At 52.5% G+C, this 13,686-nt stretch overlaps 1 protein-coding gene across 3 annotated transcripts in view; it reads right to left on the reverse strand.

Moving 5' to 3' along the window:
• Positions 1-645: 645 nt before the first annotated feature.
• The window catches only part of XPC (XPC complex subunit, DNA damage recognition and repair factor), a 33,457-nt gene continuing 20,416 nt past the window's right edge, over positions 646-13,686 (reverse strand). For 2 of the 3 annotated variants that reach the window (XM_070574629.1, XM_070574630.1), the window contains 8 exons: positions 11,749-12,642; positions 10,160-10,320; positions 7,409-7,490; positions 4,314-4,448; positions 4,065-4,234; positions 3,439-3,532; positions 2,800-2,889; positions 646-1,652 (listed from right to left, as the gene is read on the reverse strand). In XM_070574629.1, the coding sequence (XP_070430730.1) occupies positions 1,440-1,652; positions 2,800-2,889; positions 3,439-3,532; positions 4,065-4,234; positions 4,314-4,448; positions 7,409-7,490; positions 10,160-10,320; positions 11,749-12,642 (1,839 nt within the window). In that variant the 3' untranslated portion in view covers positions 646-1,439. Of the gene's footprint in view, positions 1,653-2,799; positions 2,890-3,438; positions 3,533-3,821; positions 4,235-4,313; positions 4,449-7,408; positions 7,491-10,159; positions 10,321-11,748; positions 12,643-13,686 lie in introns of those variants that run through there. The other variant, XR_011526830.1, reaches the window with a different exon arrangement.

The raw sequence follows: 13,686 nt of genomic DNA on the forward strand, positions 1-13,686 counted from the left end.
CCTCACAGGTTCTTATGACAACTAAGCCCAGGAAATGCCTAACATTACCTTTTCATTCTCTTTTGCCTCCTGTTCTGAAGCAACAGACTGCAACTAATATCCACTCTGAAGCTAGCACTTAGAGGACTCTTTCTGTTACAAGATTTGAAGCAGGTGAATGGTAACTTCCCAAAACCTAATGTTTCATTCCCCAATTCCAACTAGGAGCTGACATCTGCCTGAGTAATAAGTTATTTCTGCAGAGACAGCGCCATGCTCTTAACTCAACTCCCAGAAAACAAGTCACTTACTATCTCTAGGAGCACACAGGCTCTGGTGCAGTGTGAGACGGTTTCCATGGCAACCCCAGCTGTTTCTCAACAAGAGTCTTGCAGCCAAGTTCTTGCTGCATATGAGTCACACCCCAAGTTTTTGTTTGTTTCTCTTGGGTAAAGCTGATTCAGACTTTCAATGGTTTCTTTCACTGATTAAGTAACATCTCACTTCAACACAGAGAAAAAAATTCCATGTGTGTGATGGTGAGTTGCCAGCTTACATGAAAACAAAATCTGATCACTAACGTAGCCTCAACAAGTGTACAGATCACTCTATCACCCAGGTTTTCTTAGCTGATATAAAATCTGAAAAAAAAAATGTCAAGCCAAGTCTTTTTAGATAAATGCTTTATTTTTTTCTCAAAATGTTATAAAAATTATTTCTCCTGAATATCTACAGTGCATAGAGCTTTATAAATTTATCTAGTAATGAATAAAATCTAGTTTAACACTGATCCAGTTGTACTAACATTTCTTTAATTCTAAGTTAGTGGTTTTCCTCTTCTTTCCTGATTTTAGCTCTATTCTAGTCTTCTGCCACCGTGAAATGTTACTTCGAAAAGTAGATCCCAACCATCCCACAGCTGAGACGGCCGGGGCTTCTCACCTGCTGTCTCCCGTACTACAGAGGCAGCACTGGGCGGTACTAGTACACCCGACCGAGGGAAAACGAGGGGCCTGCAGAGGAAGGGTCCTGAGTCTGCAAGAGGCAAGAGCGTGAGTGTCTGACGGACAAGAGTCCACCCGGAAGAAAGGACTGGCATGTTCCTAAATGCACCGTCATCCCCAAATTTCCCAGTGGTCTCTATGAAAGACCTGACGCGTGTTTCCAAGGACAGGGAGAACGACGACTAGGTGGCGGGGTCTCCGGGGAAGTGTTCTGTGGCTCAAAGCATAGCACGTGGCAGCGAGCAGCTTGAAGAAGACCCTCCCCTGGGGGAAGGTGACAAGCACTGGGGCCAGACCTGCAGCCCCACCTCGGCTTGTGCCTTCTGGCCCCAGCCCGTCTGCAGCACCTGCTGCTTCTGTGCCTTCTCAGAGAAGTCACCACCCCAAGGCCCGGGCACCCCCCGGGGGAGATGTGGGGCCTGTGCAGCAGACCTTACGACGAGGTGGCCACTTACATCACAGCCTCTCAAATGGGAAGAGGTGGGAAGCCGCCGCCTTCTTTCCCCTTTTGGTCTTGGGGCACTTCGGCTTCGGCTCTTCTTCGGCCTCTCGGTTTTGGGGCCAGGAGGCAGCCAGGATCCTGGCCGCTTCCGCTTGAGAGCTGGTCCCCTCCTCTTCGTCAGAAGAGAGTCCACCTCCTGCATCTGCATGGGGAGCTGCTGCCTCACACTGGAGAGGAAACACAGGCCCCGCTCAGTGATCAGACACCAGGAAGCACCGTCAAGAGGCAGGAAAGCTCCCAGCAATGGCCTGCCCTGAGCTGTGTGACTCTGGAAGGATGAGGGCACTGCGTGGGGCTGGGAAAGGGCCAAGACTGCTCTTCCTGTACCTTCTGCAGACTGGGGGCAGCGCAGGTAACGGAGAACCTGCTAGGCACTCAGTGCTGGGGAACACAGAGATGTCTAGGCAAGGAACTGCCCTCATGGGGCGCACAATCAAATCTAGGAGGTGATTGACAGGGGCCTTGCGTTTATGACCTCGTTCCTGAATGAAAGTGCATTGTATTTACCTTCCCAGATGCACAGTACCAACCTCAGTGCCAAGTGCTCTGAGGACGCCCTCCCTGAAGGCTGGGGAGCTGGGCCTGGTTTGGACACAGAGGGCAAAGCAGAGCACCAGGAAGGAGCCAATGATAACACAAAGCCAGGGGAGGGGGTCACCAAAGGGATCTGAGAAAGGAGCACGACACTATCTTCTAAGGGCAGACAGGCACATGTAGGGTTGGAGAGGGCAAAGAAAACCGAGAGGCGTGGTTACAACTGCTCCCGTTTCTGCTGTCTCTGACCTGGTGCTGTTCACACCACGGGACTGCATCCAGGGGCCTGTGCGCCCCAAGATGGGAGCCCCGAGGGGGCTTCACATCAAATTCACAGCAGTGTCCACAGCCTGGCCTGGCACGTGGCAGGAGCTGTACTAAGTGAGAACCCCAGCCTGAAGGGTGGGTGCAGGCCCTGGGAGCAGCACAAGGCTAGGAGTGGTGCAGCGCACAGAGATTCAGGAACTCGGCCTCCCCGCAGGCTTAGCACCAGACCGGACTCACAGCAGGTGCTCAGTCGTGCAGACAGGAGCAGAAGAGGGGATGCAGGGGCAGAGCAGGGGGCTGGAAAAGCCATCTGAGGTGGACTCTGGGAACATCTGTCCCAACAAGTAAGGACACAGGGCCTCAGAGACACAGGACTGTGGCTTCAAAACACAGAGCTGTCTGTGACTGGACATCTGAGCAGACCTGGGCCAGTGATCTGAGTCCCCCCTCCAACCTGGGCTTATTATTTTGGGGGTGGGGGGGGCTGGTTTCTTTAGAAGGACCTGCACTGACCTTGGCCCCGTAGCGAAGCCTCAGCCTCTCCCTGATCAGCAGCCCTTTGACCAGCAGCTTCCAGTTCCCTAGGGCCCGCTTCTCCTTTTTCTATCAGCAAAGGGAAATGGAAGAACAGAATATGTTAAGTAATGCCATTTTCAGGGAAAATGTCAAGATGGAACCTGTGAACATACATACGTAAAGACACAGATAACATTTTAGTTAAAAAATGCTTTCTAAATCCTACCAAGTCGCAGTTTAAAATGGGTGTGATTTATAAAGTGATACATACAAAAGGCACTAAAACTAAAAGCTTTTTTGTTTCCGACTCTAAAATTTTTAGGGGAGGAGGTTGCCCAGAACCTGGACCATGGACAATTCCTTTTAACAGGCAGGTGTCACAGAAGAGGCGCGGTCCCTGGAGCTGAGCCAGGCAGACGTGGACAGTGAGAGTGGACTCTGATGCAGGCAGGACCCTGTTCTGTCAGCGCTGGCTCCCCAGGGCGCCTTCCATGAGGTCAGAGCTGGGAAGAGCTTTAGAGCACACTCTCCTCTTTCACACGGTGCAAGTGAGGTCCCTGCCCCACCGTGTGCTTGCTGTCCGCCATTCTGCTTCCCCCCTCAGACCCCCAGGCCCACCCTGGCCACGCTGCTCACCTCCTTCTCCTTCTTTTCAATGAGCGCCTGCTCTTTTTCCCAGGCGGCCAGGAGCACGTCTTTGTATTCCTCGCAGACTATGTACCCGTCAGTTCTGTGGGGATGCAGCACAGTTGGTCTTCCTTAAGCCTGCCTCCTGCTCCAGCCTCTCCTCCTCCCCTTCACAGAGGACAGTGGGCCGCTCCTAAGCACTTGGGGCCCTGAAGGTCAGCAGGTCCACAATCCTGGCCACCGCTGCTAATGGACACCCCCCACGCAGAGAAAGGTCTGTGGACTCGGGCCCTATATCTCCTCCCCCAGGTCCTGCCTAAGAGAGCTGGAGCGCCTCCCTCTCCCCACTGCATGGCAGGACAGAAGGAAGGATGCTGAGCCTGCCAGGTCACCTGTGACCAGCCCCAGGAACAGCGTTGTAATTCAGCATTAATTAGGATGCTGGTTTCACTGGTTTGACTGCCCCTGGATAGAAGCCAGAGTAAACGTGTAAATGTGAAAGATAAAGTGTTAAGATGGATTTTGCAAATCCAGAGTAAACCATGACAGGGAGAGATAGGGGGCTTTAGCGCTACATCAACTTCCCGTATCCTCCCGTGCCTCCTTCTGGCCTCCATGGGAGGTCCCTCACGCACACGGGATGGCAGTAGCCTCCATGGAAATCGAAGCCAGTGACGGCCTGGACACAGTCGATGTCCAGCTTGCGGGCCACACGGTGCAGATTGGGCAGGTTCAGTTGGACACAGCCGACAGGCATCATGCTGGGCAGGAAGAGGTACACGTTCCCAAATTCATTCCGGGGGACCTGCGGAGGGTGGCACACCAGGTCTGGCCAGCTGTAGAGCAGAGTGGCCCGGTCCCGCCCTACTGGGCACTGCCCTTACCTTCCCGTCAACAGCCACAGGCGGCTGGTACTCCTCTGTCTGCCACTGGCCAAACAGGCCTAGGTCATTTTGGTCCTGCAGCTGGGGCTCAGCAAGGCGGGCTTTCCGGGCCCGGTTAGAAAAGCCTTTCACCATCTACACCAGAGGAAACAGCCAGTTCACCACAAGGGCTGCCCGGTCCCGGGTGCTTACTGTACACCAGCATGGTGCTCGGTGCTGTACAGCTGTCCCCTCACTTAACCCCACAACAAACCTGAGACGGGTGTGCTTTTTCTCCCCTTGTCCGACTGCTAGGCCCACTAGCACTCCGACTCCCACCAGCCAACATCAGAGTGCCCACTGTCCCAGGCACTGTTCTCAGGGCTTTATGTGTCTTCTTTAATCTTCTCGACAAACCCAGGAGGGAGGTCCTAGCACCATCTCCACTTTACAGATGACCACCCTAAGAGGTGTCAATGGTTCACCTAGTGAGACAGCGCCTAAGGCCAGAGCCTGTGCTTTTACCAGCCATGCCATCTTCCATACTTTCATCACTGCAAGGGAAGCTGGCACACAGAGACGAAGTCACTGACTTAATGCTGGGTAAGTGACAGGGCCAGGACCGAGACCCAGAGACCTGTGTCATGTGCCCGGGAAGGCACGGACAGTCTGGGACCCCCAGCAAGCTCCCCTACAAATGTGTACTTGCCCACACCAAAACTCTCCCTGTGGAGGGAAGGGGTGAAAGGCATGGGGGACTGGCAAGGAGAAGGCTGCATAACTTCCACGAGGAGTGCCGCTGGCGGGGAAAGCGCTGGCTCCAGGCCGCAGGCACAGCTGCCTCAGTGCAGGGCTGACAAACTTCTTCTGGAAAGGGCCACGAACAGCCTCTGTCACATATTCTTTCTTTCTCTCTTTTTACAACCCTTAAAAAATGTAAAAACCATTCTGAGATCAAGGATGCCACCAGAAGAGGACCCAGGATGGATGTGACCTGCGAGCTGTGCCTGCTGACCGCTGCTCTAGCAGCCATTCCAGCCCTGGCCTCTGGGCATGCCATCTCCGTCACCCCTGCGGCCTGATAATCCCTTTCTGAGGAAACTATCCACCCAGCATCGTTCAGTAAACATCAGCGAACATCTATTACAAGCCACGCCATGACACCCGTCCTCAGGGGCAGAGAAGGGGCAGTCTTTGTTTTTGCAGGCTCCTGTGGGGAGACGAGAAGATGGCAATTCAGCGTGAAGAGGATGGCGTGGAATGGGGCCCAGAGGCGGGGCCCCTCGCCCAGCCCTGAGGAGGGACAGGCTAAGACAGGCTGCTCAGAACAGGCCACATTGGAGCCGGGTCTGAAAGGGCCCAGTGGGGCCAGTCAGGTGAACAGGGCTGGGGAGAAGGGTGTTTGGGACCAAAGGGACACAGAAGTGTGAGCACACGAGTATCTGGGGACTGTGGAAGTCATCTGACACACAGGAGGAAGCATGTGGAGAGGAGGCAGGCACCAAAGCACCACGGGTCTCTGTGCCATTGGACAGACACGGGCATCTAGGTGGGCTAAGAGCAGACTACACACGGAGTGCCACTCACGGCTCTGTGTTTCAGAAAGATCCCGTGACTGCGATGCCGGGAATGGACTGAGGGGCTGGGCCAGAGGCGGGAAAGTGGTTGTAATCCAAGCAAGAGACAGTGAGGCAGGGGCTGGAGCTGAGGCAGCAGAGCTCAGGACAAGGGAAGGACTTGAGATCTGGGATTATTCTAGAACTGTGCTAATACGATAGGCACCAGTCACACATGGCCCTGAACATGTGAAACATGGCCAGTCTGCATGGAGGTGTCCTGAAAGAGAAACACACTCCAGATATTTCAAAGCCTTAATAAAAAAGGAATGCAAAATATCTCATTAATGTTTCAAGATACTACATGTTAAAATGACAATATTTCAGATATATTTGAATTTAAATATGTTAAAATTCCACCTGTTTCTTTTAAAGTTTTGAACATGGCTACTAAGAAATTCAAATCTGGGGCCAGCCCTGTGGCCGAGTGGTTAAGTTCGTGCGCTCCACTGTGGGCGGCCCAGTGTTTCATCAGTTCGAATCCTGGGCACGGACATGGCACCGCTCATCAAGCCATGCTGAGGCAGCGTCCCACATGCCACAACTAGAAGGACCCACAACTAAGAATATACAACTCTGTACTGGGGGGCTTTGGGGAGAAAAAGGAAAAAAAAACCCAAGAAATTCAAATCTGTGGCTCATATATATTTCTCTTAGACAGTGCTGCTGCAGAATGAAGCAACTGTTATTTGATAAGGAGCACAAAAGCAAGCTGAGGCTCTCTGGGAAAGCCCGCTGCTCCTGCGGGCCCAGGCAGGCAGCATGACGCCCTCAAGCCTGCGGCTGATGTCACTGGCTCCCACCGCCCGCAGCCCCTCCCCAACACTGAGGCCTCTCCACACCCCCCAGCTCCCCAGTGTCCCACCCAAACAGCTTCTCCTGGGGGTCTGAGAAAGAAAAGCAAAGGTGCCTCTGTGCCCTGCCTCTGTCCTCCCCTGGCTGCGTGTCCCTGGAAAGCCTCTGCGGCCCTGTGCTGAGCTCATGTTTCTACAGGCAGCTGCCCCGACTCAGTGGGGCAGCACACAGCGAGAACGACCGCTGGGACTGTTGTCGGGCGCTGCCATCCCAAGGACCGTAAGCTTTGGACAAGCCATCTCCCTTCTCTGAGCTCCTGTTCTCTCCTCTGTAAGAGGCGCGTCATCATGCTAACTCCTGTGGTGGTGAAGTCTCCACAGAGACCACACGCATGCAAAACAAGTGGGGAGTTCTGACACACAAGGCAACGCGGAGGACAGCGTGCACGCAGGCAGGATGCTGGCCCTGGAACGACTCAGTGACAGTTCCCATCACAGCGCCTCGGAGCAGAGACGGGCACCCGGGAGTCTGAGCGCTGCCTTCCCGCCAAGGGTTCTTGCTGCTCTGGAGGAGCCATCTGACCACCTCCTCCCTCAGGTAATACAATTCCCCTGCTTTTCTCCTCCTCTAATCCTCCCCAAGCCGACATGCACACCGGGTGCCTATCCCGGGCACGTGCTGCTCTGCCCTCAGGCCCCTGCTTACCTTGTAGGGCACTTCTCCAAGCCTCACCACCCTTGCTTGTTTCAGCCACGTGTCCCTGGAGTGCAGGGTGTGCACGCAGTCCCTGCAGGAGCCAACAGGGGGAGACAAAGGACAGACTCAGGCCACACTGCCTGATGAGCACCCGGCACTGCACGCAGAGGGACTGCGGGACCCTGCCGCCTCACGTCCCCTCCCAGGAGAGGGAAAAATCCCAGCCCGACTCTCCTCAGGCCTGCTTCGGAGGGAACCAGGGCGTTAGGCAGACAGCTAACCTGGACTTCCTGTCTCCTGGGGGCAGTGTCCATTACACATCCTAACCTGAACGGGGGGGGGGGGGGGGGGGGGGGAAGGGGGGGTTTCCCAGTCGTCGGCCTCACACCTGCCTTCGCCTCTCCTCCCAGAGTGAGAGTCCCTCTGCAGCCCCAAGGGCAAAGTAAGAGCCAAGCAGTGCAGGCGAGTTTCCGCACCCCCTGCGAGGGCCTGGTTTGCTGCTAAACACTAGAGGTGGGGGAGGGACAGGCGTCCAAAGACGGGGCAGCGAATCCAAAAGGAGACCACACAGGACCCACAGTAAGCTAAGAAATCACCGTGGAATTAAGATCCACGCACATGGAACAGTCAAATAATCCCTGTGATTACAGGGAGACATCCTCTGGCTTCACCCTCCTTCCAGAGCTAAAGCAATCTCTTCTTTAGTGTGCAGCCCTGAACTCGGTCCAGAGATGGGGCTCCAAAGAGCAAGGGCACCAAGTTTCCTCCAGGGCAGAAATCAGGCCCTCAGCTACCCAAGTCTGAGGCCGACGTTCACTCACAGTACAAAGGACACGGGTCGAACCTCCTCTGTGCCACTGCCTAGCAGGGTGACCCTGAACAAGTCACTTTCCCTTCCTGAGCCTCAATATCCTCCTCCATCCATCAGGGATAATGAGCTGTCCTCTCTGCCTTGCAAGGCTGCTGGAAAGACCAGACCCTTTCCAGGGCCTGGAGCAGGGCTCTGTCCACAGCAGCACCCTCTCAGAGCCGAGAGCTCCACCTACACTCCACTGAGGGCTGCATTCTGCCCAAAGGAGTAATGATGTCAAGGTCATGGTCTTCAGATAGGAGCAGGGAAGGCGTGGGGTGGGGGTTGGGGGGTGGGGAGGGTGCAGGTGGGCATCTTCTGGACATTCCCAAAGAGAGCAGCACAGAAGTAGACATGGCCCTCTCTAAATCTCAACTTTCTAATCACTTAATACCCATTAGGACAGCTACTATCAAAAAACAGAAAATACGTGTTGGCAAGGATGTGGAGAAATTGGGACCCCTGCACTCTCTCTAATGGTGGGAATGTAAAACAATACAGCCATTGTGGAAAAAAGTACATCAGTTCTTCAAAAAGTAAAGAGAATTACCATATGATCCAGCAAACCCACTTCTGGGTAAAGATCCCTAAGAACTGACAGCAGGATCTCAAAGAGACATTTGCACACCCGTGTTCACAGCAGCACCAGTCACAACAGCCACAAGAGGAAGCAACCCAAGTGCTGTTGATGGATGCCAGTCACAAAAGGACAAATACTGAGTCCACTCATATGAGGTCCCTAGAGCTGTCAAATTCAGAGACAGAAAGTAGAATGGGGGTTGCTGGGGCCTGGAGGAGGGAGGAAAGAGGAGACGGTGTTTAAATGGGGACAGAGTTTCAGCTTGGGAAGATGAAAGAGTTCTGCAGATGGATGGCGGGGATGGTTACACAACAATGTGAGTGTACTTAACGCCAACCAACTGTACGCTTAACTATGATTAACTGGTGAATCTTGTTATGTGCATTTTACTATATTAAAAAAAAAGTCGACCTCTAACGCTTCTCCCATGACTGACAAGGTCTCTGTGGACCATGCCGGCCTCTGCCCAGACTTCCTCTCTCCCAACCGCGGGAGGAAGCCCGTGCCCTCTCACTTCTGTCAGGGTAGCCCGGCCCCCGGCAGCCTTTGACTGCTGACAGCTGAGGCCTGACAGGTGTGGCCCTTCCTGGTGTGGAACAGAACACTCCAAGGAAGGCCCTGAACGCAGGGTCCAGGGTGACTCCCCGCAGGGCCGACGCGCAGGAGGCTGTCCCCAGTCAGAGGGCCCAAACCACCTTTGCGTGTGGGTCTCCTTGTTTCTGTTTTCACTTTCTTTTCCCACATATTAAGAACATCATCTATTTTTCGGTCTTGCATTTCAACGTTTTTAAAAATGACTTCTTTTCTTTTTCTTGCTATTTTTTAAAAGTTCTGCTATTTTTATCTTTTGCTTACCTGAAATTTAAATCATTAAGATTTTTTCAGTTTTAATTTTGTACATATTTTACATTCATTTTCTACTCTAATTCCTTTCCCCCTTCTCTAGCAATTTCTTTTTACTGTGGATAAAATATACATAAAATTTATTTAACCATTTTTAAGTAATCGGTTCAGTGGTATTATATCAAATCCTTTAATTCTTTCCTTTCGTATGTTTTTAACTTATACTTGAGAGGTGTTTTTAAGTGCCCAACATAAACCTTATCTGTCCTACTTTTTATTTTTCCCCTGTACCTTATTTTTCCCCTGCTGGTCTTTTAATCATTGTTTTAATTTTCAAGCTTTAATCTCTTCTACGCATCACACACCCAAGAGCGCACACTCGCTCTAAAGCTCCTCCCATCTGACAGTGAGAGGAGCTGACATCACTAGCCCCTTGCCTGGGGAGACGGCCAATCCCAGGCCACAGGAAGCCCACGAGGCCACACACCTGGAGTAGACAGCTTCTCCGCGACAATACCCGAGGATGGCGGCCGTCTCGGGATAGATGGCCTCGAATTTCAGGAGGTGCCTCTTGAGGGCGTACAGAGGGTGGTTCTTGTACGTGCCAATCGCAGTGGGCAAAGGCTGGTCCAGGTGCTTCGCCTGAAACTGCAAAGGCCAGAGAGACAACACTGAGTGTGCTGTGCAGAGGAGAAGGTCTGAGGCAGGTAGTCCTCAGACCAACTTGTTCTGACTACAGACGGCTGACCAGAGGTCTCATGAGAACCAATGACTGTGGAACACTGCGTCTGTAGTGAAGGCCACTAAGTAGGTTTTACATAAATCAAAAGCTATGAAGAATCAAGTAGTTCTGTGGCTCGTGGCAATGTTGGAAAGCCATCTAAACTATCCCCAACCCTTAGACACCTTTGTCAGCCCCAGCAGATCAGCGCCTGCTTATGAAAGAGCTTCAAGGAAGAAAGACACGCAGCTTTCTTCAGGAAGGAGGCCTTACCTCCAAGTGACATCCCTATTCTGCAACACAGCTCTACTTGTCTCAGCTCTCACAGGAAACCCTGCAGCCTTCCTTAGTGCACTCTAATTGCTCTCTTCTCTGGGCACTTCTTCAAGGGTTCTGATTTCTCAGTGGGCAATTCCACTGCTGTACGTCACATCCCATTCGCCAAGATCTCCTAAGCTTTCCCTTAGCATCTCCTGAAAACCCCGACACATTCGTGAAGACTGGCAATGTGGAGTCACTAGGAGTAGGAGCGATCCTTTGCACAGTCAGCTTCCACTACAGATACCTTCTCTAGGTTAGTCATGACAGCTCTGCACAATTCCCATTTCACTGGTCCTTTCTAAGCAAAATGAGCCAGGAACACCCCCGGAGCAAGCTCTCAAAGCCCTGCATGCTACAGGGCACGCTACATGAACCCATGCCGCACCATCTGAGGACTGGGAATAACTCCCCAGCAAGTCAGCACGTCCCCATGTGGAAACGCCAGCCCCACCCAACACCACAACGCTGGGCACAAGCAGCTCAGGCCTTCTTCCTGGTCAGAGGTTGGTCCTAAGACCAAGCGAGACACTGTGTTCTGTTTAAGAAGTCTGTTTCCTAGTGTGCCTTCTCAGCAGACTGAGGATATCTCCTGCTCCCGAGTCCTGCCCTCCCCAGGAGATGAGTGTTCTAGGTCAGGGGAGAGGTGTCTGTGCTTGTGCGTGTGCATGCTGAGCAGGTGGCGTAAGAGCTCTACTGAAGACGTTTTCTGCTTTCCTTAGGACTATTTACTAGGTGACTTGCATAAACTACTTTAAAGTTCCAAATATATAACCAGGCAATAATTAAAAGTATACAAGCTTCAAAGCCAGACAGACCCAGGTTCAAATACCAAGTCAGTTAACCTGTCAGATCCTAAAGGTTTACCTGATAAGTTAAGGCAATAATAACCCCAGCTTTACAGAGTTGTTGTGACAATTAAATGAGCTACACTAAAAGTATGCAACAAAGTGCTGGGCACACACTAGTTGCTCAAAAATGAGAATAACCGGAATAATCCAACAGGGTCTCAGAGCCCGTGGAAGCCAGCACCTTACCTCCAAGTCTTCTTTCTTTTCCCTTTCCACACACGGGCTCTGGTATGGTCTCAAGGTGCTGGCCCACCACTGGGCGTCAACCCGGCACTTGCGGGTCACTGTCATCCAGGCTGGGTCGTACCTCTGGGTGACATCCCGGACCCAGCCATCACTGTCGATGCCCACGACGTAGGTCATGGGTTTGGTAGCATATCTGTAACAGGTTAGAGGCTGGCCCACCACACCGTGCACACAGTCCACACACATCCACTTTTCCTCCTGCTCACAGAACACTTCCAGCCACTGGTCTACACCAGCTGCTTTCCCTCCTTCAGCCTCCTCACCTTCATGGTGAATTTTCTTGCCTCTTTTACTCTTACTGCTTGAAGAGCTTGAGGATGTTGCTGGAAAGCCAGGATTCTTAGGGTGTCTTCCATGTTGGGTCCTAGAGTCACTCTTGGACTCTGTTTTTGTCCTCTGAGGGGCCCGGGCCCTCCTCCGCCTCGGAAGGCCAGGCTCAGAATCCTCATCAGATGAATGTTGGGCTTCCTCACTGGAGAGCTCAAAGTCAGAGCCACTGCCAGCCTTGTCACTCCCACTCTCTTCTTTGTAAGACACCCTGGAGGCCACCCGCCGCTCCCGGCCACGCAGACGTCTCGGGGTGTGCTCCTCTCGCGCCCCCGCCTCTCCCTCCTCTTCCCCACTGGAGGAGGGGTCCCTCCGTCTCCGTCCACCTGCTGCTGGCTTGCTCCTCTTCCCTTTGGTGCCTGGATTGCTAGTGCCCTCTGAAGAGGTTTCCTCTTGTCTGGTTCCTCTGCTGGTCTTTGGTTTGGTTTGGTTTTCTGGAACTTGGCTGGAAGTTTCTGAGGAGCCTCTGGGACCCTCTGTGGATCTCTCCTTGGAAGGTTTCTTTCCCTTAAACAGAATAGAAAATTTGGCTTTTTCTTTTTTGCTAATGCTATGATAGAGATCCTGTAATCTAATGGGGCTAGGTCACTGGCTAGAGAACCAGCATACACAAGATGTCCCCAGCTCACTATGACAGACTGGCTATCCTTTAGGATTACAAGAAAGCATGTGCTAAAATCTACAGCTCCTTAGATAGGCCACAATGTAATTCTTTTCACTCTAACGTGTAGCAGAGGGAAAAGAGCTCAGGATGTGGAAACAGACAAACCTGGGTTCACAATCCAGTTCTGCTTCTCATTTGTTACGTGATTTAGGTCATTTGTGTCACCTGAGTCTCAGTTTCCTCAGCAATAACACAGTCACGTGTCGCTAAACGACAGAAATACACTCTGAGAACTGTGTCGTAGGCGATTTTGTCGTTGTGCGAACATTCGAGTGTACTTACACAAAGGCAGATGGTGTAGACTGCTACACACCAAGACTGCACGGTTCTAATCTTACAGGACCACCATCTGCATGCGGTCTGTCACTGACTGAAATGCCACTACACAGTGCGTGACTGCAATACCCGCCTCACACACAAGGCATTGTGCAGACACTGCCAGACGTAATAAACTTGCAGCATTAAGAATACGTCAGCGAGCCCTGGTGGCCTAGCGGTTAAGATTCGGCACTCCCATCACCACAGCGTGTGCGCGATCATTTCTCACTCAAGGAACCACACCAGCTGCCTGTCGGCTGTGTGCTGCTGTGCTGCTGGAAGCTGCACTACTGGTATGTCAGATAGCAGGGTCACCCATGGTGGACAGGTTTCAGCAGAGCTTCCAGACTCAGACAGACTAGGAAGAGGGACCACACACTTCCGAAAAAATGGGCCATGAAAACCCTACGAACAGCAGTGGAGCACTGCCTGATGCAGCGCCAAAAGGTGAGGGGATGGCGCAGAAAGACCAGGCCGGGTTCCGCTCTATGGTACACAGGGTCGCGGGGAGTTAGAACTGACTCAACAGCACTAACACAACAACACATGAAGAATATGGAAATTACTGA

This window comes from Equus przewalskii, chromosome 15 (assembly GCF_037783145.1).
Source record: "Equus przewalskii isolate Varuska chromosome 15, EquPr2, whole genome shotgun sequence".
In the NCBI taxonomy this organism is placed as follows: domain Eukaryota; kingdom Metazoa; phylum Chordata; class Mammalia; order Perissodactyla; family Equidae; genus Equus; species Equus przewalskii.